The sequence below is a fragment of the Strix uralensis genome, chromosome 3, assembly GCF_047716275.1.
Source record: "Strix uralensis isolate ZFMK-TIS-50842 chromosome 3, bStrUra1, whole genome shotgun sequence".
NCBI lineage: Eukaryota > Metazoa > Chordata > Aves > Strigiformes > Strigidae > Strix > Strix uralensis.
In genome coordinates this window covers 72,795,385-72,820,472 of record NC_133974.1, presented here as the reverse complement: position 1 = coordinate 72,820,472, position 25,088 = coordinate 72,795,385, and the positions used below count along the sequence as shown (strand labels likewise).

General features: G+C 39.8%; 1 protein-coding gene across 1 annotated transcript in view; it reads left to right on the top strand.

The window, feature by feature from the left end:
- MTHFD1L (methylenetetrahydrofolate dehydrogenase (NADP+ dependent) 1 like) overlaps positions 1–23,392 on the top strand; it is a 159,321-nt gene extending 135,929 nt beyond the window's left edge. Inside the window, exons 27-28 of the mRNA XM_074862861.1 lie at positions 16,707–16,815; positions 20,451–23,392. Of these exons, the coding sequence (XP_074718962.1) occupies positions 16,707–16,796 (90 nt within the window). The 3' untranslated portion in view covers positions 16,797–16,815; positions 20,451–23,392. The remainder of the gene's footprint in view (positions 1–16,706; positions 16,816–20,450) is intronic.
- The last annotated feature ends 1,696 nt before the right edge of the window (positions 23,393–25,088 follow it).

The window sequence follows — 25,088 nt, the reverse complement described above, 5'->3', positions numbered from 1 at the left end:
TTACCTTTCTGCTTTTTCTTTTTTTTGACTTTCCTCTTGTCTCATTTAGAAAGCAGCAGCTGTTTCACATTGTGTATCACATCCCATACTTTATAACAAGAAACTTTAGAGCATCCTTCCTCAGTATTTTGAGGGAGGCAGAAGGATTTACCTGCACTTTGATGTTTTTTTCTCATTCCTCCATCATTAACTTGTAATATGTCATCTACATGGTGCTGCTCTGTGTTGTCAGAGGACTAATTTAATTAATTTTCATTAACTGTTCCTTAATTGAATTCTTGAAAGACAGATACAATTACAAACACAGCACAGGAAGAGCATAGGAAGAATGTCTGGCACAGCTATACAAATAGATGTATTCTTCAAATATTCCCCTGATGGTGAACAGGACATGTAATCTGTAAAGGATTATGTGTAAGAGGGAGGAAGATACTCAGAGTGATACTGAAGCTTATTGAAGTGGTCAAAGCCAGTATAAAAGAAATTTTTAAAAAAAAAAAGCCTCAGAGACATCAAATCACATGAGTGCCTCCAAACTGCAGTGGCTAGTCTTCCCTCTCCCAGGCACTCAATCAAAAAGGAAATAAAATTATCCTAATGCCTATGCTCTGGCCATCATTTCAGGAAAAAGAGCCAAGGTGGCATTGCAGCCCACAAGTTAGCATCCCTAAAAGGTAAGGTTTGCCTTCCACCACAGAGGTTGAACAGAAGCACAAGCACTGTGCAAGCAGCTGTGCATTTTACCAGCCGAGTTGAGGTCACTTGGGAGTAGAAGGAGAATCTGTGTTTAAAAGCCATAGAAAGCTCATTTTGAAGCACTTCATTTGTCTTTCCTACATGGCAAGGCATAAAAAAGTGGAGACCACAAGTCCACATGAGGAAAAAAGGCTTCCTAATAGCTTAGGTTGGTCAGTAATGTGAAATGACCATATTGCATAAGGATCATCAAGTCCCTTAATTTTGTTTCCTCTGAGCCGGAGCTTTGTTTCCATTCCTGAGTTGCCAGTTTGAATGAATGAACTAATAAGCCAAGGGATGGGAGCTCTTGAAGACAGGCCACCATTCACTAAAAGGTATGCTTTAATGGTATTATATCAGTGTATTTTACCAGCAAGGTATCCTAATTTGAATGTAGAAAGGCCATCCACACAAGAAGCTGGTAGCTGAGCAAGCTGTGACAGTCAGTGACCATGTTTGCTTATATTCCTGATAAATGTGCTGCTGCAGAAGTTTGTAGTAAGAACAGATTCTTTAACCTTTTTCTAAAGGAAATGTCAGCGATTATTTGAAATCATTTAAATGGCTTTTCCTAATGCTTTACATGTGCTTTACAAAATGGGCACAATTGGGAGGCTCGCTTTACTCTCTAGTCAAAAAGAGAGAAACTGGGATGGGAGGACAGGTGAATGTATACATGCCCACCACATACATGCACATGTGTCACACTGGAACTAGGTACTGTTAAAAATTAAGCAGAATGGCTTTTTTAGTACCCCTGACAGTGAGCATTCTTATCCCAGGATAAAAGTGCTTTTTTTCTGGGTAAACTGAGTCTTCTCTGAAATGTTAGCCAAGCCATGCAACTGGAAAACATTTGATATGCTTTAAAATTACATTTTCTAAAGGGATACCAACTTTTTTCTTTACTGGGGTTGTTCAGGCCAAATGGACCATTTCATTAAAGATGTGTTCTGAATTCTGTTTCCCAGATACAAAAACCATGATAATCCAAAAATGTGCTTTCCTGTAGTCCTTTCAATATGATTTTCAGTACAGTTAAAAACAAAATAAATAAATAGTAGTGTATACAAGATAAATCCCAGGTAACCAGTTGTAATGCCTAGTGGTTTCATGGGGTGCCATTTTCCAGGGATCTATTAAAAAAGTTCAGCTTTAAGGGGATAAAGTCGTCATAATTTTATGGAGCAATTAAAAGCTTCTGTTTTGATGTTGTCTGGTATCTTCTCTGGGATTGATTCAGAACCAAATACATACTGTAGAGGAAAATTTGGCATGACAGTTTGCTGCTGACATTCTTCATGAGGAATTGCAGTATTCTCCAGATGGGAAAGAAATTTACAGGGGAGTTGGATTTTTTTAATAGGTCTATATTATAGCTAACCTTTCTTCTACTTATCACTGCAGGTACATGGAATATTGCCTGGCTTTGGAGTCTTTCCACTTTAAAAAGTACAAAGTTATTTTAATATTTTTTGACACTTGAGTAAGAAAAATTCTTAAATTTTCCCAGATTCAAGACAACTGACTGCCCTTTGATTCTTTCCAGGCAGATATTTATTATCAGTCACAAACGTAATGTAGTATGAGATTTAGGTTTCTGACAGACATGTGCCTGCAAATGAAAATCATATTGCTGAAGCCATATCAGCCCCTGCCTCTCTGAGGGATGGTGGTGCTCCTGAGTGCAGAGATGTCTGATCTGCTTGTGAATCAGCTCCACAGCAGTTATAGTTCATTATATTTAGTGTTTTGTGGGTAAGCTTCTATTATTTTTGGTTTGCCTTATATCACTTCATAAAAAAAGTAGTTGTCCAGATATTTGGGCAGCAGGAGATGAGGGAGCTGAACGGCAAAAGTGCCTGTCTTGTCTCTTGCTCCAAGCCTCACTGTTGTTGCTGGTTAATCAGAGTCCTAAATCTCATGCGGCCTCTCAGTGAGCCAGAGCGTGGCCAGACAGGCAGGGTTGCAGCCATGTCCCTCTTCGCAACAATTTGGGTGCAGGGGCCTGTGCTGTGGAAGCTGTAAATCTGTGCTGCCTTAGGGAGGAGCCTGGGCTCCTACACCCTGCCTGCCACAGCCCCCTCTCAGGGGAGAGAGTGTGAAGGGCTGCCTTTTCCTTGCTGAAGGCCTTTAAGGAGTCTTCACTAGCAAAGAGACCATAAGCCTTAAATAGCGGAGTGAGCTAGGCAAGGGTCAAAATCTAATGAGAGGAAATGAGTAATAAGGATGTCACAGAGTGTATCCTAGGTTATTTGGAGTTGTGCCCTGGGTATGTCATCATTTTCCCTTTTCTCTCACTGTGTTTGGGGTTTTTTTTTTAATAATAGCCTTAATGACAGTGAAATGGATCTGAGTACAGTACCTGTTAAATGCCAGCTTCCCCTTGTATGGCATCCATCTAGAAATGCAATTAGAACAATCATCTGCTCCCAGAAATGACTTCCTGACCTGTGTTGTTTTTTTCAGTGTTTGCCAGGCTTCTCATCATCCTCCCCAGTAATACCAACAGATCCACCATTGCAGCCACTTCAGCTGGCTTGTTGAAACTCAGAAGTTATAACTGGAGGAGCAATGCCATACTATTCACAAGAAGGAGAAAAATTTTCAGTTATCACGTTTGTTAAGCATGCATAACTCAGGTTACTTCTGCATTATAACCTGGATCCCACAAAAATGAAAATTCATGTAAAGTATCTTTTTTTAGCTGAAATTTGAATTAGTGGGTAACTAGACAGTAATCTTGAAAAGCAGAAGAATGTTAGAGACTATAATACAGCCACACATTAATATGAGGCATTCCCTTCTGAAAACAGGATACTGAATTTGGTTTTAAACATCATCTTGCAGTGTAGTATTTTGTATAGGCTTGGTGACTTAAAATGTGTGCTTAAAGCTAATTGTTATCTCAGCTCTGCTGTTATCCCCAAATCAGTTTGGCAATAAGTTTCATAGTCTTTAGCAATTTGACCATTTTGTTTCTCTCCATTTAATTAAAGCTTCTTGGATCATTCTCAGTTTCTTCACAGAAACAGTTTTAGGACTCAGAGACAGTTTAGAACATGTTTCTAATATTTGAAATACTGAGAAAGCCAAGAATTTTTAAGTTGCCATGTTCATATAAAATTTGTAGCTGTAACAGCTCAAGTCTTATGAATTCCATAGACTTGTATTTATACCTGTATTATGTCCCTGTGCTGTTACGCAGAGTTTAGAGGTTATCTGAAGGTGTCTCCATACTGGAGAGTGGAAACTGGAAAGCAGTTTTTCTTTGAAATATTTCTTTGGTCTGTGAAGAGACATTGCTAGGCATCTATATTAATGCCTCTACAGAAGAAGGAAATAACCTTCTCACGTGTGATTAAAATGTGGAAGTCATTAACACAGGAAAGCCACTGAGGCCAAGAATTTAACAAGACTCCTAAAAAGTTATAGCTATCAACAATATGCAGGGTTGTAATTAATATAAGTAATATGGAAAACGTGCTAAGCATAGTGTTCAAGGATTCAGTTTTCAGCTATCAGGTCCCAGTGTTGGACAGAGATTGCTTTGTCAGCCTCCATAGTTTTAGTTTTTCTCCATAAAGCATCTGGCACCAGCTGCTGTCAGAGACAAAACCCTGGGACATGCACATTTACTCTGACGTGATACGGTATGCTCCCTGCCTGCCTTCTAGCTGCTTTAAGGTGTGAAACTTCTGTATTAATTGATCACGCTGCACCACTTTTCCATGTGTGTACAATGCCCTGGTGCTCTGTACGTGCAGAAAGCAAGACGCTAGGAGCTTTTGTTACTAGACTGAAACAAATGAAGATAAAAGATGATGTTTCACAAACAAATGCAGCAAAGTAGGTACAGATACTTTCCACCTTCCTCTGCCTTTGATGACTTCTTCCCATTCCTGTATTTCTTGGCTGTGGGCAGGCACATGCTCTGCACTGTCCTGCAGGCTTGCACACAGTTGCAGCAAAGTAGCAGGAGCACAAGGGAGAGAGAACATGAAGTGGCACACAGGGAGTACAGTAAGGCCTTTTTTGTATGCACCAGAGAAGAACATCATGCTGCTGGCGCTGCATGTGTCAGGTTTGCTTTTGTGCCAGAGACCCAGAATGAGCCTTGCTGACTGTAGAGCTCTGATCCAGGCTGTAGTAAAGAACATCAATGCCATTGTATTTGGCATCTGTAGTAAAAATGTAATGCAGTGAGTAGACACAGAAACCAAGTGCTCTGCAGGTAATCTGTCCAGAAATAGGGTCAAGGCATGTTTGTGACAGCACAAATAAGCTCCCTCTGAGTTTGTAAAGCTCTTTGTCTCTTTACTTTTCTCTGGGAAAAAGAAAAAACTAAATTCCTTAATAACTTTCACCAAAAATTCGATTTAAAAATAGCTTCACAGTCAGTATTTAAGCAGTCTGACAAAGGAGAAATGTAATGTGGAAGCAAAGGTGAAGCAGAGTTTTCCCACAAATAAACAAGTAATTTTTAAAAGAGAGTAACTACAGGAATTCCAGTTGTTGGAGGGGAGGCTGATGATGAGACGGCAGCATGATCCGTGGCAGCATGTATCCAAGGGAGAAGACTCTAGCTTGCCAGCAGCCTCTCTTCAAGGAAGGTGCCCAGGCAGGTGGGTAGTGATACACTACTGGGACATTGCAGCTCTTCAGGCGAGGTCAGTGTGCCGTCACGGGGGGCCTTCGTTCATCGGGTCACCAGGAGGAAAGGAGGCAGGCTGAATGTTAGTGGATGTGTTGCGGGTTGTGTTTGTTATGCCTTTGGCTGAGAAATGGAGTTGTAAATGGTTTGTTTGCCAAAAATGAAAGTTCATTATAGACTAGCCTTGTTTTGATTAGGAGGAGCTGGGGAGGCTATACCATAAGAGTAAAGCTTATGACTTTGTCTGCTAGGTTGTTCACTTTGCCATTAGAGAGAGAGATTATATTCTAACTGGTTTTTAATTTCTGTGTCATTATTTTATTTTAGTCTTTTTATTATTTACTCTGTATGCGCAGAAATAAACTTTCTGTGATGATGGCACTTTTACAAATTTTTTAATGCTTGAAGAAGTTCCCATAGATCGTTCCTGTACTAGATGTTTGTCAAAACTCAAAAGAGAGTTGTGTTAACTTGTTTTGTGTTGGGATGCAGAAATTCATTATTACCTTCCACTTTTTTGTCCTTTCATATGCTTCATTTGGGAAAAATACTGAATGCCACCCACAAAACATCTGTCTGGGGGTTGGTTTGTTTTTCAGACTGAAAAAAAGAGTGTGTTTCCAAATATGGTTGATTTTAATTGGACAGTTTAACAACATTTTTGTTGCTTATATGAATATAATGTTATCCTTTGTTGTATTGCAGAAACTGTGGTTAGAAAAGTGACTTACTGCAAGTTCATACTGAGCAAAGTGTGAGATGGAGAAAGTTGTATTTCAATAAAAAATACTGATACAAAGGCTTCATTATGTAATAGAAAAAGATGTTTCATGCAATGTATCTATTTAGCATAGTTATTTTTTAGTTTCAATTATATGAGACTAAGATGAAAATCAGAGTTACCGATTTCAAGTTCCATTCTCCTGGCAGCACCTCAGCTCCTTTTGGCAAATCATTTAACTTTTTCTGCCTCCTATCTCACTCACCTTTTAAAATGGAGATCTTATTTAATTTATTTCCCAGATGTACTTAATGTATTTAATTCATATTTGTAAGTACTTTGAAAATAATTTTATTTATAAATATAAAAATATAAATCGTTATTGTATTATGTAAGGATACACATTTGTAGGATAAGGATTGTGCTCTCCATCAGTAAACAAAATTTTGTCTGGTTTCCTTTGACAATTAAATCTATCTGACAGCTTGTTAATTTCTGGTTCTCTCTCAGTGAACAGAAGTTATGGGTTTGGTATCTCCTTAGAAAAACTCTGAAAATCAGTATTGCCGTAAGAGAGTTAAATCACACATTCATGGCCGGATTTTTTTCCTTTCTCCCTACAGCTATTAGTGCAGTTCAGGCAATTTGCAAAGAAGGTGGCTTTTCTGAAGACACTAGTGCATCACAAGTCAGTGGTTTTCAGCCTTTTTCAAAGCATATCTATGCTCCTCCGTTTTCCAGGAGAAGTGTGAGCTCCAGCGTAGTTTATTCAAGGCTCACTTTTCCTAGCAGCCTTTTGGAGACCTCTTAAAGTAGTGGTTCGATAGACTATAGGATGAAAATTGCTCATCTATAATATCCTTCGAAGGGAACCACAGTACATTCCGATACGATTTTAGAGGAGACACTGTATTGAATAATATGTACTGCTAGAGGTCTGTGATGGACTTGTGACTGAGAATATCTGATTTACACAGACAGTTTAACAATTTGATGTCTTCATGTCCAGCCAAACTAGATCCATTCTGGATCTTCTGGGTCAGGAGCAAATAGAAAGGAAAAGTTTTTGAATTCTTCAGTGCAGCTAAGATAGCATTGATCTAGCATATCAAAACAGTAATTTGCCTGGAGAGAGATGGGATGACATTGCGTATGGTTAGAAAGCAGGCACATCCAGAATTATAATGTAAGGTGCTTGTTTGTAATTGTCTGTTTCCTGTTTGCTTCAGTCTGTCACAAAATAATGTGTGTTAAAGGGCTACAAAGAGCAAATCATTTAAATTGTTTATCCAAGGAACAAGTGACTTGAGAAAGTAAATCTAGAAACTTGAACTAACGAGATTGGAGATGCTCACAGATCAAGGTTGATATATGATGATGGTACAGTGATTGATGCTGCTGCTGCCCACCACAGTGGACCATTTTTTGGAGACAAGCCCCCAGGCTCTTCTTTCCAACATTTCCCATGGTAACTACAGACCAGAAAGTTGAACTGCACCTGTGAAGTGTATATCCTAGGTTTTATTGTTTCCCAGTGCCGAAAACTAGATCGTGTCTACTCAGATGGGATTAGCAAAGTATAGTCATCTCCCACTTTTATATTATTTATATATATATAAAATATAGTATATATTATACTCCCAAAGTATAGTCATCTTCCACTTTTTTCAATTCCAGGTACTTCAGGTGTTTTCCAAAATTCTCATATCCTTTGGTATTATAAAGGTCACCACTGGCACTTAGTTTAAATCAAGTAATGCGGCCAAGTCAGTTTGGTGATTTAACAATTTAAAAGAACTCATTTTAAGGGGTCCTTTGCCATAATCCCTTTATGTTCTTTAGAAGCGGTTCTTCCCATATGTGTATATATATACACATGATCTTTGCCTGATATGATGTTTCTTAGGAAACTTTACTTACTCAGATGTCAGTGATCTAGTTAATTGTAACCAAGAGGACTAGTATGGCAGCAGTTAAATGTGGTTTTATTCACCATAGTTACACAATCTTTTGGGATTTCTCCGTGTTGTAATTTCACTGAAATGACTGGATGGTGCTCCTGATGCTCTTCCTAGTGTGGCTTACTGGGAAGGGTAAAGTCTGTTGCATGTTGAGCACACGTATTTGCTTTACGTAGTCTGCTGCTACCACCATCTCCAGTTTCTGGGCTGTAATTGAGGTTCTGTGCTTTCCTGTGGCTCTCTGACTAGCCAGGCAAGTGTCATATGAAGCTTTTAAACGAAATGGCATAGTGAAGATCAAGAGCACAACATGGGACTTGTTCCCAGTCTTTGAGGAATGGCCCTTCTAGAGAAACAATCGGTACAAAATAAACAGGTTTCAGAGGAAATGAAGGGTGCCCAGCCCATGAGGAAATGCAAGGCAATTGGGATGGGTCTACCCAAGTCCTCTCCTCACCAAATACCACAAAACCTCCTCTGCTTTCAGCACAATCTGAGCTGCTGGCACAGCTTGGACACCTCCTCCTCACCAGGACACCCGAGCACTGGACAAAGCAGGAGGATTATGTACCCATGAACATCAGATACTTCAGATATTCCTGTTGCTGAAACAGCACGAGAGGAACACCTTTATCCTCTGGATTTGTTCCCTCAGAGGCGTGTTTCCAGCACTGTCTGATATATTGGACACTTGTCAAGAATGGGAACAGCCCTGGGAGCCATTGACATCAGGAGTGAGCTGGACGGAAGGATTTCTTCTGGCTGAGGAGGTGATTTTGTACAAGAGGCAGCAAGCAAGAATACTCTGCCAGGGATACTGTCGAAAGCCCAAGGAGGAAAGGAAAATCAGGATGTAGGCTTTGTCCAAGGGAGCAGTTACTCCTGGAAATGGATTTGTGTGGGCTGGGATGGAGGGAAGCATTTTAGAACAAGTCAGCCCTGTTTTTTCTCTCCCCCTTTATCTCCTCCGTGGCTGGCTGTTTTGGGGTTGGGGCAGGGGGGAGGGGGGGGTGTTTGGCTTTTGTAGCTTTCATTTTTGTAGTAATTTGTTTATAAATTAACCTATCTAAATCAGAAAACAGCTCTGAATACCCTGTGAAACATGCTGTGTTGTGGATGGTATGAAAAAATAGTACACTTGAACTAACACCATCTAACATTCTACCTCAGAGAGAGACGTATTTTTTGAGTAAAATTTAAAATATTGATCCCATTATGCTGTTATTATGGGGACCATTTTCTTCTGCTTCAAGTATGGTTTTATAAATTCTAAGGTGAAAATTAGTTGAGACAACTCTGCTGAGAGGAACTGCAGTCATATATGTGACTCACAAATGTTTTACTTAATAGGGGAAATTGCTCATTCTTTTACAGATTGCATCTAAGCCTAAATATTTTATTAAATAACTAGCAAAATGCTGTTTCTGGGTCTTCAGTGCTTCAGCACGTCACTAACAGAAACATTTGAGTTCCAGTGGTATTACACTGACCCGTTCACAAAGAAATTGGCCAACCAAGCATTGACTGACTCCTCTCATCCCCTGCTCCCTTTGGGATATGCACTCACAGGTCTCTCCAAAAGCTGTACTGGACAGATGTGGACTGTTGTGTGGGGTTTGGTTTTTTCCTTATGGTACCCAGGAGATCGCTTTTGGATTCAGACTATTTCTGCTCAAGATGAACAAATTGTAGGGTCCTGGTAATCCCTCAGAGAATGTAACAGGGCATAAGCTAATTCTGCCTCACTGGAGCACCTGGCAGCAAGGTCAATTAGGATTGTATAATCAATACTCAGTACTTTCATAACTTCATCCAGCTGCTGGTAGCAGAAGAGCAATGTCCATGCATTTTGTTGTTGTAAATTCTTTCACAAAATCGAACAATTGCCGAGAATGTGGAAACATTAGAGACAATTATAATAGAATAATTGATGCCAGATGGACTTCTGCACCTAATATCAGACAGCATACCAGTGAAACACAGCTGTTTATTGCAAGGGATACTACAGCATATGTCTGGGTAGCATCAGCATCTTTTCAAACATTATTTTGATTATTTTGAAAGCTGCTAATGGTTGAGTTTCTTACTATGATTGTTCTTATACATTGCAACAACATCCCTTTTTGTTAAAGATTTCCTGAGAAGGAAATAGGAGCTTCACTCTCCCTATCTCCTCTTGCTATCATCACATTTGGCAAATTTTCATTAAAACTTACAAGTAAATCGTTATTTAAACACTGACTAAAGTTAGTTGCTTAGCTGCTTTTAGAAATCCTTGTTATTTTCAGGCAGTGAAAAATAATGACATAATATGTTCTTTAGCATTGTGTAGCTATTAAGGTAGATTTTTGGAAACTATTGCCATTTCCAGGGCTAATTTTATTAGTTTGTTTTTAAAGGTTGATACTTTTCCAAGGAAGCCCCAGCTTGCCTCCACTATGCATCTGCTTTTCCTAATGTGAGAGTTTGAGGTTTGTTTGCTTTTTGGAGGTGGTAAAAGGTCACTTGGGCCTCAGTTCAGTCTTTAGTATGGTGGTGTTTCCTTCTCTAATACCTGGCAGGGTGGGATGTGGACTATATTGTGCATATTTTGTTTTGGCCATTTCATTCTATTGTATTTCTTTTCATTAAGACAAACAATACTGTTCTCGTAATTATTCTTTTCTGTCATTTTCATGTAAACTTTTTTTTCTTCTATCATTCAAAACATGAGCTACCTCTGAAGTGATAGAGCTCTGCAGAGTGGTAGAATTTTCCAGTTCTGTGGAACAAACTACAAGCTGATCCTGGAGACACTTAGGATGTGCTGCCTAATTTTTGTGCACTAGCTTCCCTCTTCAGTGCACACTGAGTGCCTTTGCACAGTGTGGGACAGTCCAGTTTGAAGATAAGTGGCCACTTATTTGAAGCATTTGCACAGTCACATGCTTCAGAGTGCTGTAGTCCTACCAGTTACCCTCATTGCGTGGATAGTCTCATGAAAAATTTTGAAGTATAGGTTTAAAATGGAGAGTGCAGGGACCTTAAGGCAGCCAGTAATAGGATCTGCACTCACTTCTCCAGTCATGCAGTGTAGTGAGGTGACTCTTAATCTCTCTCTCCCACTCCATGGATTGCAATTATCCTGGTGCCAGCTTCCAGTGCATGGCCAGCACCACAGGTGTCAGTGGAAGTAATCTGACACTGGAGATAAAGAGTGCCTAAAGGCAGACAAGGTTGGAGACCTGGAGGGATTTCTTCAGAAGAAGGGAGGAAAGCTCTTCCTTTCAGCTTCACATGTGTTGAGACTGACAGATGCACTGCAGGAGAGCAAATTTCTGGTAGTGAACTGTCTTTCAGAGCTCTAACTCACACTACGAAACATTACTGAAACCCTGAAGTGTAGCTCCTTCGTGCTGTGCCTCAGGATTCCAACAAGTTCTGGCACGTTGACCATAATGCATGCAGGTTTACAGTGCTATTTATAAATCTCTTGAGTTTCCTCTTGTATTGTTTCTTGCTGAGGGAGTGTGGGATGTGCAATTCACCCCATCAGATTTTATTGAGGAGTTATCCGCAGTCCTGTGTATGCTAGATTCTCTTGAGAAACGACATCTGTTTTCTGCAGTATTTCAAGTTTGAAATGGTTGTGTGTTGTCTTAACTTGTTTAATTAACAAAAGGATACAATTAGATAATGTGAATTACTTGTATTTTTTGTCAAATGCAACATTAGCTCCATAAGCCACAGAATAGGGAGGTTTCCTCAGTAACCTGTTTACTGATTTTTTTTTTTTTTGCTATCTTCTAATTGTCTATTTTCCCTACTTCGGGTAAGTACGGATTCCTCTGGTTTTCTTTCTCTATTTAGAAATCATGTTTTGCCTGTAAAACAGATTCATCTTGTGTTATAGGTGAAAAAGACACTAAACATGAGTTGGAGGTAGTCCTCAGGACTGTCTGTTTTGTAAATCATGCCATTGTGCTAACCCAGTTAAGGTGATCTCAGGTCCTGTTAGTTTCAAATAGATAAATGAAAAAAAAAAAAATAGAAGCTAAGCAGCATAGTTCCTCTTGGGACCATAAAAAACCCAGCTAGCAGAGTCTTAGTGCTTGACTGTGCAACTGTGCAACATAGACCTTATGGCCAACTAAAATTACAAGTTAACACATAACTGTAATTTAAATGAAACTCCAGTGAAACTCAACTTAGTCGTTCTTCCAGTGACAGTGGATGTGTTCTTGGAGAGGGTGTGGAACAGCACTTTCATATAGCTTCCTTAAAAATAATTGGCATCCTCCTTCTGTAAGGAAGCTCCTTATGGGTTTTTTTGTTTAGTCATGTAAGTAAACTTCTGGAAGATCATAAATGCCTAGTATAAATAACAGTAGCCTTCAGGCTTTCTTAACTAAAATTGTCTTTTATCTTCCACCAGTTGTGGATTTCCAGAAGCATAAATGACCCTCAGGGTAGCTGACTGTAAGACCTGCTGCTTTTGCCTTCTAAACGTAGAGTGCCATAGTAATAAATAGGCACTGTATTTTCACATTGTCTTTCTGCAGTTGATTTGCTCCTATGGATGTGTAGACAATTGCACAGTTTGTGAAGAAAATGGTTGATTCCAGTGAGTTCCTATAAAACTAGTGCCTATTAATTCTTAAATGATATGTTATGGGCAGCGACTGGCTGAATTCTTCGTAAAAACTTTTTTTGACCCCACATAAAGCATTCATATGAATTGCATTAAGTCTTAAGGTGCAAAGTTTATGCATTATATATTCCTTCTCCCAGGGGAAGTGTGGTAGTAACAGTTTTGGTCAAATTAAGTACTGATTATTTCAGCTACCTACATTCAGTTTGTGGTCTTAAGTGGATAATGTGTTTGTCATTCACTGCTTCTTACCCTGCTCTTTTCTCACAGCTTCACTGTGTGATGTTGCATAGCCACCAATCTGTAACCCAAACATTATTATATTAGAGTGGAGAGTTGTGCTGATCTCTGTGCAATATATAGAGGGTGTATATTGTATGAGATGTCTAGCAAGCTGCTGTCTGACTGTAAATTTCTGTGGTTTTTTTCATGCTGTACATACTTGCCAGTTACCAAAGTGATTTATGTTGTAGGCATATTTTCTCTTTCATTGTTCATTCTCCTTTTTTCAAGTTTTAGAAATGATGTAATTTTAGTAAGTAGTTTTCTCAGAGAGCCTTGGAGAGGTGGAGGTAGTCTGCCAGCCGCTGTGCAGGTATGGTGTGTGCTGCAGCTGGGGAGCAGGTTAGCATCCCCTGCTCTGCACAGAAATCCAGGCTCCGGTTGCTTAGTGCAGGGAGAGGGATGCTTCTGGGTCGTGCCTGCTGGATTTAAGGCCAGCCTGTGAGCTTGCTCGCTAATGGCTTCATTCAGCATGACGGAAAACAGTGAGAGGGAAGAGGATCATTCAGAGCCCACAGCCATGTGGAAAGCCAGTCAGCTGAAGCCTCGATTCAGCCTTGCAGCCGACTGAGCCGTCTTTTTTCTCCTGCCTTTTTGGCTGCAGAAAAGAAATGGGGGGCTGGAAAGGGTATAATCAGTAGTAATCTCCTCAGCCAGCCAGCCATCTCCTATTGACCTTGAAGTAATGAGAAAGGGATAGATTCTGCTGCATGTTACCTCTGTGTGTCCAAAGAATGAGAGCAGAGAGAAATGATCGTAAATCTACGTGGCCTTGCCTGTTTGGAAGTCTGGGCCATGGGGAAAATGACAGGACGTGTTTTATTTTCGCTCTGTAATTCACATAGGTATTTGTCCCAAAGTGTTTCCTCTGTGGGTTTTTTTGCCTTGTACTTCATTTTACGCAGCAGTAATTTTAATTCAGAATAATTCATTCCCTTTTGTTGACTTAAATTTTCAATATGAGAATAGTTGTATTCCCTGAAATGGCAATAAACTGGGTTGATATTCACATTTTATAGATGTAATAGATTTCCATTAGTTAATACAGTGGAGTTACACCAGTGTAGAACTGAGCCTATGAAAAAAACCAAATCCAAAGCACACATGTAGGACCTTTTTTTTTAACATTTCTTTTTAAAAAAATAAGGAAAAACTCCCCTAAACTGATTCTTGTTTTTATTATACAGGGAAAATGAAGACTGGCCAAGCTTGTAGATATATTCAAAAAAAAAAAAAAAAAAAAGGAACCTGGAATTTGGGAGTTTACTTTCAGCTGTAGAACTGCCATACACAGAAAGTTGTCTTTGGCAATTTGTTCATTCCCCTCCCAGTGAGGTGTAATTCATTAAGGCAGTTTCTTGTCAAGCATTAACTCAGAAACTGAGATGAGTCTGAGACAGAAAATAATTGAGTAACCTTAATGATGTAGTAGTCCAACTAGTGTGGATAAAGATTAGTAACAAGGTGTTTTAGTACTTAGCTAAGATACCAGGGCAATGTCAGCCAATAAAATGATGTCATGCAATCAGTGGTAGGATTTGTTCGATGCAAACTGACAGTTTTGTTTTTTAATCCTACTGCAAGCAATAACAAAAGATCAGGAAGGACTGATTATTATTTAAAACCAGAGGAAATGTACTGAGTCCACTGTTTTTTCTCAGAGCTAGATCTCAAATGAGGTGATGGCTGCACTGATACTGAACTCCTGGAGCTCTTTTTCCCTTTCCCAATGCGGGATTAACCTCAGAAATGACAGCAGAGCTGGGACTGTGGTAGAGAGATCTTACAGTTTGGTTGTGTTCCCACGATGGAAACATTACACAAGCATTTGGAATGAAGCTGAAGCATAGGGGAGATGCTAACTCCATCACTGAATATGCAGCAGAACAGGTTGACACAGAGAAATACAGCCTGCTCCAGCCCAAGAAGGGCCTGTAAATCTGGCTCTCTGGAGGAGCTAGGCTGGTGGTCATGTATTTTTCCTCTTTTGAGGCCAATTAGACTGTTAGAGCTTGCCTTTGGCCAGAGAAAACACTGTAGCTGAGCTGTGCTCCTTGGGGAATTAGGGAGGACAGAGGGAGGAAGCCGCCCAGCCCTGTGCTCTCTGCTGGGAGGTGATGGCTGGCCACAGCAAGCTCTGGCTACTCCCCTGAAACTGTCCCCTTTCAGCAATGGGTTTCAGCTCCCATCATGAAAACATACCCTAATCTGACCCTTTCTGTAGGTTATTGTGTTTGGAGTGTTTCTGGTACTCAAGCAAGTGTACTTTTTTTTTTCTACACAGCCGTGTTTGAAGGTTACCTTCTGGGGTCAGATTAACCACCAGCTTTAATGAGCTCTGCTGACTTGCCCCAGCTAAAATTTTGTTCCTCAAAATCTAGCATCTATTAAGTTTTAATGCTTAAAGGCTCTTAGCCAACAAACAGTCAAGCTAAGTTCAACTCCAGGTCTGTTTCCAGAGATTGTAAGGTGTTTCATCTCTTTGGGTATTAATATAGGGCCTAATATAGCAGGGCCATCCTCCACCTCTGATGTTAAGATATCAAAAGGCTTTATGGAGTCCTTAAGCCCAAATACTATTTTCAGAGTACCTTGAATTAGTGGAAATATGGTGAGGTATTCAGGGCTTCCAACTGTCATCTTAGGAAGACGTAGGTTGTGAATCCAAAGTGGTTCGGTTGATTCAAACTGGTCCTGCCTTAAAACTGCCCCACAGTTGCAGCCTTTACCCTGTGCCAGTGCTGGCACCAGGAATGGGGAAGCTCTTCCCTGGCTCAAGGTGCTGAAATGGGTGAAGATGAAGCAGATCAAAAAAATAGCATTATTCTGCTGAACCTGCTCTCCAGACATCTCCTTCACAAGGGAGAAGGGGGGAAGTCCTGAGGCAGGGGAGGTGAGAAGCTGGGGTACCTCTGATTTAAAGTGGCTTAAGCTATTGTGCACCGGCACCTCAAGATTTCCACATCACCCACATGTCTTTAATGCTACTAAAATGCCAATTGTAAATAATAGTATAAGCAGAGCTGTAGTTGACTGTGTAATTTATGTCCATGAAACTATTTACATGTTTAAAAGTATGCAGATGGTGGTGTCTTATGCTAGATCAGGATCTTAATTATGCATAGTTTGAGATAATTGGGTAGCTTTAGCTTCATATCTCAACCTGCTAATTCTAACTACTAAATTAGGATTCAGCTACAATCCATGTATGTTTAGCTGAACTATTTCAATTTGTTCCTTACATTAAGTCATGAAAGTGTTGCGATTAATTCTGCTCCTATATTCCGGTTTTCTGCGGGAGAGGTCTGAGTTCAACACATTCATATGACCAGGTGAATTCAGGCAATTATGTCCTTGCCCTTTGTTGTGTGGTTTTTCGCAGTAGATATAAATGGATAAATGTTCTGGATAAATATTCTGAGGAACAAATAAGTCCCAAAGTATCTTCATTTTTTTAAGGAGTTTATTCTTAGGTTGCTGTGCTAGTCTGCATTTTGTGGCTTTCATTTTCTCTTTCCTGTCTTTTAGAAGCATGCACTTAAAAATTAGTTGAGAAAGTACCAAGATTGACATTTGAAACAAAAAATGTGGTGAAGATCACATCTGCGGTTGAGTCCATGATGAACAATCCAGCCTTTCTCTTAATCTAAGGTTTACATGGGTGGAGTGATTATCTGCTTACAGGTGCAGGAGTTTAACTTCGTTTTATTGTTCCCACAGATGAGCACCATGCCAGGACTGCCCACAAGGCCGTGCTTCTATGACATTGACCTTGACCCCATCACAGAGCAAGTGAAAGGATTGTTTTGAGAGTGATGTCCAAATTCAGGTCAGTCAACAGCCTCTATTTTCCTGTTTCAGCTTGGAGGAGGATGTTGATCTCTAATATGTATATAAAAAAGGTTGTTGGGAGTTTATCTAGGCCCTAGTTTCATTGAGGACTTCACACAGTTTGGGGGGATTTGGGCGAATATTTCATAATGTGCACTTTATCACTTGGGTTTCTCATTTACTGAATAGTGGCTGGCACTTTGCTGGTGTACACTGATGGTGCCTTTTGGATTTCCTGGCTCTGTCAGTTTGACATGAGGAGGAGCTGGGTCTACAGTTGTACCGCTCTTGGCTATGGAAAAAGTCAGTCAAGAAATCATGTCATGTTACTTGCCTCAAAAGAAATAATCTAGTTCATCTTTGATACTATTCTCATGTGGCAGCATGTTTCTGTCATTACCTAGATATCAGGGGAGATGTTTCTCAGCTTTTTCATGAGCTTTGCTTTGTTTTGGTTTTTTTTCCTGATTGCTGTCATCTCTCTCAAACGGTAATAAGCATTTCAAGAATACAAATCTGTCCTCTTAGCCTGTCTGTTTTTCATGCTGGGTTCTCTCCCTTTTCCTTGAAGGTTGTAGTTCCCCTGCCACCTCCTCCACTTCTCTAAGCACTTAATCTTCTTGGTGTCCTGCTTTAATTTTGTGTAGCATATGTTCCTCGCTTAAAAATCCAAACTGTTACAAAAATATTCCATACTACTCCATTTTAACCTTGTAACAGAAGTGCAGTAAGAGAGGATGTAACCGTGACTGAAACAAAGCATGTGTGTCTGTGATGGGACTCTCTCCCTTCCCCCAGTAAATCGGTCTGGAGACTAAAATGGTTACTTTTACACAGAACAATATTTCTGTGAGTTAATACGATGGGACCCCAGATTGGCCACAGCTTTGAGATGGATAGGCCCAGGAACTTCAGTCCTGATCTAGCAATCCTTGCCTACTCTGGTTTGAGAGAAGCGGCTTTCATTTTCTGGTTCTGTGTTCTAACGGGTAGTTTGGAGACGGGGAGAGGTTTGCACAACCCAACAAGATCGCTGTTCAGACCAAATTAACTGTTCACTTGCCCATACTTGAATGTCACAGCATTCACATAACATCTGGTGAGAGCAGATTCTGCCATTTCGTGTGTACTGATCAAGTAAAAAGCAGTTAGCTTGAAAGTTAACCAGCATGCACAGGTAATTACTAGCTTATACACAAACCATCACGGACTATTCTGTTGCTGGGCAGTGTTATGCATACCACTTCTTGGCACACATCCTGGTTTTGTTACTGATATGCGTTATATGTCTGATGGCTTCATGCATACATATTGATTCATCATGTGTCAGTCATGTAATTACTTCTGAATCATTTGAAATGACTGTAGAATCCTAATGTAAAAATCTATATCCAGATTCACATAGCCTGCTCAGTTGGGTGTTTACTGCCTAGTCTTACACAAATCCATCCAAACCATGGATTGATGAGTTTTGAAGAACAATGATGATTAAGCAGATTAAATACTCTGTTCCGACTGGCAAGGTCTTTCATTTGAAGTTGTGCATGAAATGAAAATGTTAAACTTGGCTTTTAGTCAGTGATGGTGTTTTCTCAGATATAAAAAGAAATGCTAACAAAGTCACAAAAACATAATAGTCAGGTAGAAAATAGCGTATGTATCCAACTGTTAATAAATAATTTTAATTTCGTTATGGAGCTATTGCTGGCATCAGGCAGATGAATCAGTAAGTTTAAGCCTTTTAAAGAAAAAACCAGCTTGCTCATATATATTTTTCATCAATATAGGCACATACTCACCTGTGTTCCTACCTCTAACAATCTAAATAAATACCTTGAGAGTACTGTAATATCCAGTGAGAACTACACAAGGTAGTCAGTGTTCATGAGCTCTAAAATTCACCCAGTTCATGTGTTAGATTTGTACATGTCTCATTTTGGATAAAGAGAGAAACAATATTCCCATATAATCTTTACTCCCAGCTTTCTGTAGAGAAGTTTAGTATTATTCTTTGCTTTCACATATTCACTGAAGTGAACCCACACTGTAGCTGATACTGTGCTTTGAGGTATTTGTGGGTTTATTTCTATGAGGGCAGATTGAGGGATTTTTTTTTTTTCCCAGCTTGGTTTGAATTCTTTTCTTAGGGTTTTAGTGTACAATGTAAAATTTCTGGTAATATGATATTGTGCCAACTCATTAGGACTGATTCAAATCTTTAAGATGTGGTAATTGAAAAACATCTAGAGATTTGTGGAAGAGCTGCAGATGTTTCATTATAAACATGCACGCAGAGCTGAGAACAGTTGTTCTAGCATGCGTTTTATGTTCTCTGCAACGCCTGGCTTCATGAGTCTTGTGAAAGAGATACAGGCAAAAGTTCCTGCTGCTAGGGTAGCTGTGTGGAGCTCTTTCTGAGCTGAAACATTGGATGTTGTTAGCCTCTCTGATTTTTTTGTCCACCACTTCACTGTGTTAACAAAGCAGATGCTAGTTGTCACAAAAATTTGCAGAATACCGGTCATTAGAATATACTCTGAAAAGTCATACACGCAGAAAGTAATCTCTGGTTTTTTTTCTTTTGACAAATAGCTAATACACAAAACATGTAGGAGCTAGTAGGAGCAACATGCTCTACTAAAAAACTGAAACATTGATATCTGGACATGAACCCAAAGGAATATGGCTAGTTCATCACTGGCCACTATCCTATTTAAATTATACTGCCCAGCTTATACACTAAAAGTTGAAATTATTTCCTTAGGAGCTGTCTGTAGATAACACCAGTCAGAATAAGACTTACATGGAGATAAGTCTGCCAATAGGAGGAAGTATTTAAAAAAAAAAAAAAAAAAAGGTATTATTTGCACAGTGAGGGTAATTTATAAACCTGACCCACTCTGCAAAAGTAAAGTCTGCTAAGGACCCTTGTGAGCTTTAAGGATCCCTCTAATTTAATCAGCGGCAGCAGGTGCCTGCTCTTACTGTGCCAGTTTGGCTTTGGGTGTTTGGGTTGATGGTGAGGGGTGGATGTTTCCCTCGGCTGGTTGTGACTTTGTAAGGCCATGGCAGTCCACAGTTGCAGATATGTTCTTGCACTCATCTCCTCTTCAAAATTGGCAGAGCATCAGAATGATTGTAATACACAGCACGGGTATTTTGCCACCCTCAGAACTTTTTTGAATGTGAGATCAATCCCAGAGCTCTGACTGTGAGCATCTTTATGGCTATAAAGAAGCCCATGAGGGGAGGACAACAAAACTGATGTCTTAAAATTACAAACTATTTGATAGATGTTTTCATCTTAATTCATTCAAAAATCTGACTTCTTTTAGTCTCATTCCACAGTACTGCTGGTTTCAGTCAGCAGCAATTACTACAATTAAGTAGAGTCTAAAGTCCATATCATACTGGAATGAGTACAGATTTTTCTTTCTCACCTAGTAGAGTTATGAATAAATGAGAGGTGCATGTGGCATTACTAAACACTTTTGTTTATTATGGTTAAGGCAAAAATACTCAATTTCAGTAAAACACTGCTTTTAGGTTGTGATGCTTCTATTTTTTGTTTTCTTTAAAGAAAGCAAAGGTGTCTTGTTTCAATGCATAAATTCTTTATCTTTCTCATTTCAGAAGCCTGGAAATTAAGAACTGCAACTTTCCTGTTTCCTGCAAGGAGACAAAAATGAATCTGAAGTATTCCTGTTATGTGTCTCTGGAGGAATGTCAAGATAGACCAAAGAGCAAAAGTTTACTCTTTCTTCAAACTATTTTTTATGATGAAATATAGCTGTAAGGTTTAAAAAAAAAAAAAAAAAAAAAAGGCAAGCTAAAGTTTTTCTCGCTGTAGTGCAGGAAGCTCTCTGCTGGGACTTATGCTTATTTGTGGATAAAATGACATTAAAAAGAGAAATTTTTCACCTTAGAGTTTTCATCATTTCTCAGAGGAGTTTACAGAAGTATTTCCTTTATCTTGGCCGTCTAAAAGCTTGCATAAACATGATCAAGCCTATTTCTCTCTGAAAAATACACTTTCACTCCTGGCATTCAGGAGCTGAAACTACACACAGATTAACTGCACATTTTTGAGTTATCATCAAGTGTTGCTCTGGATGCGTTTGGGCAACAGCCAAGCTTCAAGCAAGGAAGATATTAAGCAGAGAAAGAACAGAACATGTATTTTGTAAAAGGTTTTTAATATATAATTTGTTTCCTTGTTGGGCAAAGACCTTTTGAAACACTGTCTCATCCATAGGTCTCTCTATCCAAAGCGTATGTTACAGGCTGTCCAGCTGATTGTGTGCTTGTGGTGGTGAAGCTGGTGGTTCAGAGAGGGCACTGCTCCTTCTGAAGCCCTGTTTCTCTCCTGTTCATGGCTTATGGAGCCTCCTGCTGTGCTGGCTCCCGACCTAGAGCTTTTCTTGTCCTGTTCCTGGCAGTACGCAATGCCCAGTAACTAGAGAGGAGTGTCCATCAAGTAAGGATGCAACAGGACAGAGCTTTGTTCTCCTTTGTTTTGCAGGTTTTAACCACCATACTTGTAAAACTGGAGTGTGTTTCTTTTTGAAGGGGGTATTCAAACAAGGTAAATCCTAAACCGTGTGCTTTAACGTACCTCAGTAACTTGCCTTGTTTGGTTCTTCCTAAATCTGCAGCAAAACAAGCCTTAGGCACAGGATATTGCATTTAGCTTTTAAAGCTGCTGCTCCTCAGGAAACTCTCACTGACTGACTGTTGGTTCCTTCAATAACAAAAAATGCAACCGAACAATAGGTTGAATTGAGACAATAGGCTATTGTTTTTTTAGGTAAAAAGCAGTGAAATAATGATGAGAGAGTTTATTTTCCTGGTGATGTTTTCCATCCTGTCGCTTTGCTCTGCTTACGCACATCTGTATGTTATGGGCTTCTGCAGTGTAGTTTTGGTTCCCTTCTACACAGTCACATTTGGAGACTTAATTATCTCAGGAACTGTGTTGTAATTGAGGGGTTTGTTTTAGTTTTTAAGATCATGCTTTGTTATTTATAAACTTAAAACTATAATTATGGACAGAAGAGCAAACTGGGGACAATTAAAATAATTATCTGTGCCTTCCCTGGAGTAGCACGGAAATGTCTGTTGACTGCATTTCAGAACTGTTCTATTCATAGCGTGGTCCCCCAGCACCATGAAGATTGGTATGAAGATAAATTTAAATGTAAAAAATAGAGCTATTTGACATTTTAGCCTGATTAGATGATAGAGCTTGTAACAGCCTAGGCTGTGGATGCTTTACTTACATTGGGGCAGGACAAACATGATCAGTAGAAAGTACGATTCAAATGTGGCTCTCAGAGCTACTGGGGAGAGAGATTTCTGATATTTTCTATTAAATTGTGCCCCAAAATACAACCACGCTATTCATGCACATAACAGTGTTTTAATTTAGTCTTGCACACACACTGAGATATCGAGCCTAGAAATAGCCAAAGACTTCTGGGAGAAAATAAGTGTGGTTTCCAGCCACAGTTTTCCTAGTAGCATCCCTACAAGAAAAGTAAGTAAGTTTTTCCTTCCATCTTGTCCAGAGAAATTCAGAAAACCATAACTGTGCCTTACCATCATTCACTGTGGTTCCCCCGCAGGTGCGTTGGACAGATCTCCATGCTGTGTGGGATACTAAATGTGGCACTAGCTGGCCACCTGTGAAGGTTCCATATGGATATGGATGTCTGAACAACAAGTTTTAGAAGTTATTTCAAACTGCTGCTTGATACTCACACACATTATATAGTGTAGTCTCCATATTGTCCCTTCAGGCCATGCATGCTGGGACTCTTTATGTGACCCATCAGTGTCTCCCTAAAACACCCTTCCAACTCAGTTGAGAGTTGGCAAATATCCTGTAATTTTCCCCACCCCATCTTATTAATTATCTGCAAATTCTCTTGAGCTATTACATTTGGTCCTTCATTTTACATTTTAGTAGAAGATTTGTTAAAAATAATCCACACTGGTGTGCAGATTGTGTCTCATGATCCAAACGGGATTGAGCCATTGGCCATCAGCTGAGCTGCAGAAACTGCCACAGTACATTCCCTGGGACCACCCTAGTTCTGAGGTCCTCATCAAGAAGGGTTTAAAATGAAAACTTTTTAGAGTGAGTGTTATTAGTAGGTGTGTCACTTGTTGTTACATGGATGCAATTGCAAGTGTGGGACTCCTTTGCCTTTGCATCTGCCCTGAGCAATTTTGTGTCATGGCAGAACCACAGCTTTATAAGGCAGCTTGCCATGCTTATCCCTGCGTTTGCGAAAGCATGTTAAGAACCATACAGTTGTTTATTGTCAGAAGATCTGCTTCTTGTAGTGACTGAATACTTTGCTATTGCTACTGCTGAACTACTTCTGTAATGACATTGAAATACTTCAGACTACATACAACGGGCTTCTTCGTTTGTATTTAAAAATTCAAATACCAGAATTTCATTTGCCATGAACATGAAAATAAAGTGTATGTGTGTACTGATGTTCAGTTTGCACAAGTGGTGCCTGTCTCAAGTCTGAATTCATTAATAAAGTATATCCGTTATTTAATATTGTTCTCTATTTACCATCTTATCTATTTAAATAGTGCCTTTTTTTTTTTTTTTATTCTGCATAAGCCACTTGTCATGCCCCTGTCTCCAGCTAAACACAACTCCACCAAGGAAGGAGGGGAGCTCAGCCATGTCCTGGCCAAGTGCCAGATGCAAGCAAGGCTTGGGGCTCTTTTCCTGTGTCCCAGAAAGTCAGGAATGTCGTTGGTCCTTGGCTGTTGCCACAAAGGGCCATGCACCAGAGGGCTGTCCACAGGATCTTCTCTATCAGTACAGTTCTTCTGAAGTTGGTTTGTGTTTGGGGAGGGACGCACCAGGCTGACATCCTGTCCTGGTCCCAGCATATCTTGCTGTTGCCTTTGGTCCTTGGCATGAAAGGCTGGATCAGATGCAAGGGTCAGTCAGATACTTTCCACTTCTTAACAGCTGGATTTGCGCTAAGCAGTATCAGGTACAAGAATATATATCTGTGAGCTTTTTGGGGTGGGATTTAAACACAAGCAGTGCAAAAGCTTCAGGAACTATGGGCTGTTAAATCAATTGAACTGTAACACAGCAGAGAGCATCCCAGAAGCGGGAATAAATAAAATGAACAGGTGGGAAGAGGGATAGGGGAAGAAATCGAGCATTTCAGGCACATACTGGACATTGTTCCTGTTTTCTAAATAGCTAAATGAAGTCTTAAACATATGATTTGGATTAATACTGGGTTTTTAACATGCTTCTCATGACTAGGCTTCCAGACAAACAGCTTTGCTTCTCTACAATGTTTCAGCAAGGAACTCACCCGTACATAACAGGTCTCACACACCAGGCTTGTGCTCCAGCAGGTACTTAGGTCTGCCCTGCTGATGGCCACCCAACCAGCCAGGGCAAGCACTGGAGCCAGGGGAGGCTCTCTATCCACTGACGTATTGGGGTGGGGAGGGAAGGCAACTGGTTTCACCCCTTTTAACATGCAGTTTTTCATAGAATATTCTTTTGAGAAAATATTTCAGAGAAAAATGTTAAGGCCAAGCTTGAGAGGGTTAAAATGGAAACACCGAAAACACCTTCAAGCATTTGCTCCTGAGAACAGGACTGCTGTGCTATACGTGTTACCATACACTGTGGGTTTAAGGCCAGAGTGTTTATGTAAAGTAAGCTAAATTCAAATATTTCCACAAGTGTGGTCATAATAATAGTTCCCTGCTCCATGCACTTGAGTGTAATATATTACACACAAGCATGAGGAGTATGTATTTGTGCATGCAGCTTTTATGTAAAATCTTCAGTATTTGCTCCCCAAGTAAACTTTTTAACTTAAACCTGTAAGTAGTGATTGGGTAGAGCTAGACTTTTATATGCCAGCATAGGCTCAACCAGACAAGACCCCAAAGAACCTTTTAAAGTAAGTCCACCCTGCATTGGGTGATCTCCAGGTCCCTTCCAAGGTAAACTGTTCTGCACACCTATGAACTGCAATGCTAGGAGAAAAAGTGCTGAAAAAGTGCAGAGCCCAAATACACACACACTGTAGGGACCATAAGAAATTTTTTATGCAGAATACTAATAAAAAGGGATGTATCGAATACAAGTCATGCTCACTTCCATGCAAGACACTAAATCAAGGTTTAAGTTTTACATTTTAAAAGATAAGTTGTTTCCCACTGGACAATTCCCATCATGGTATTGCAACTCAACCACCATCAACA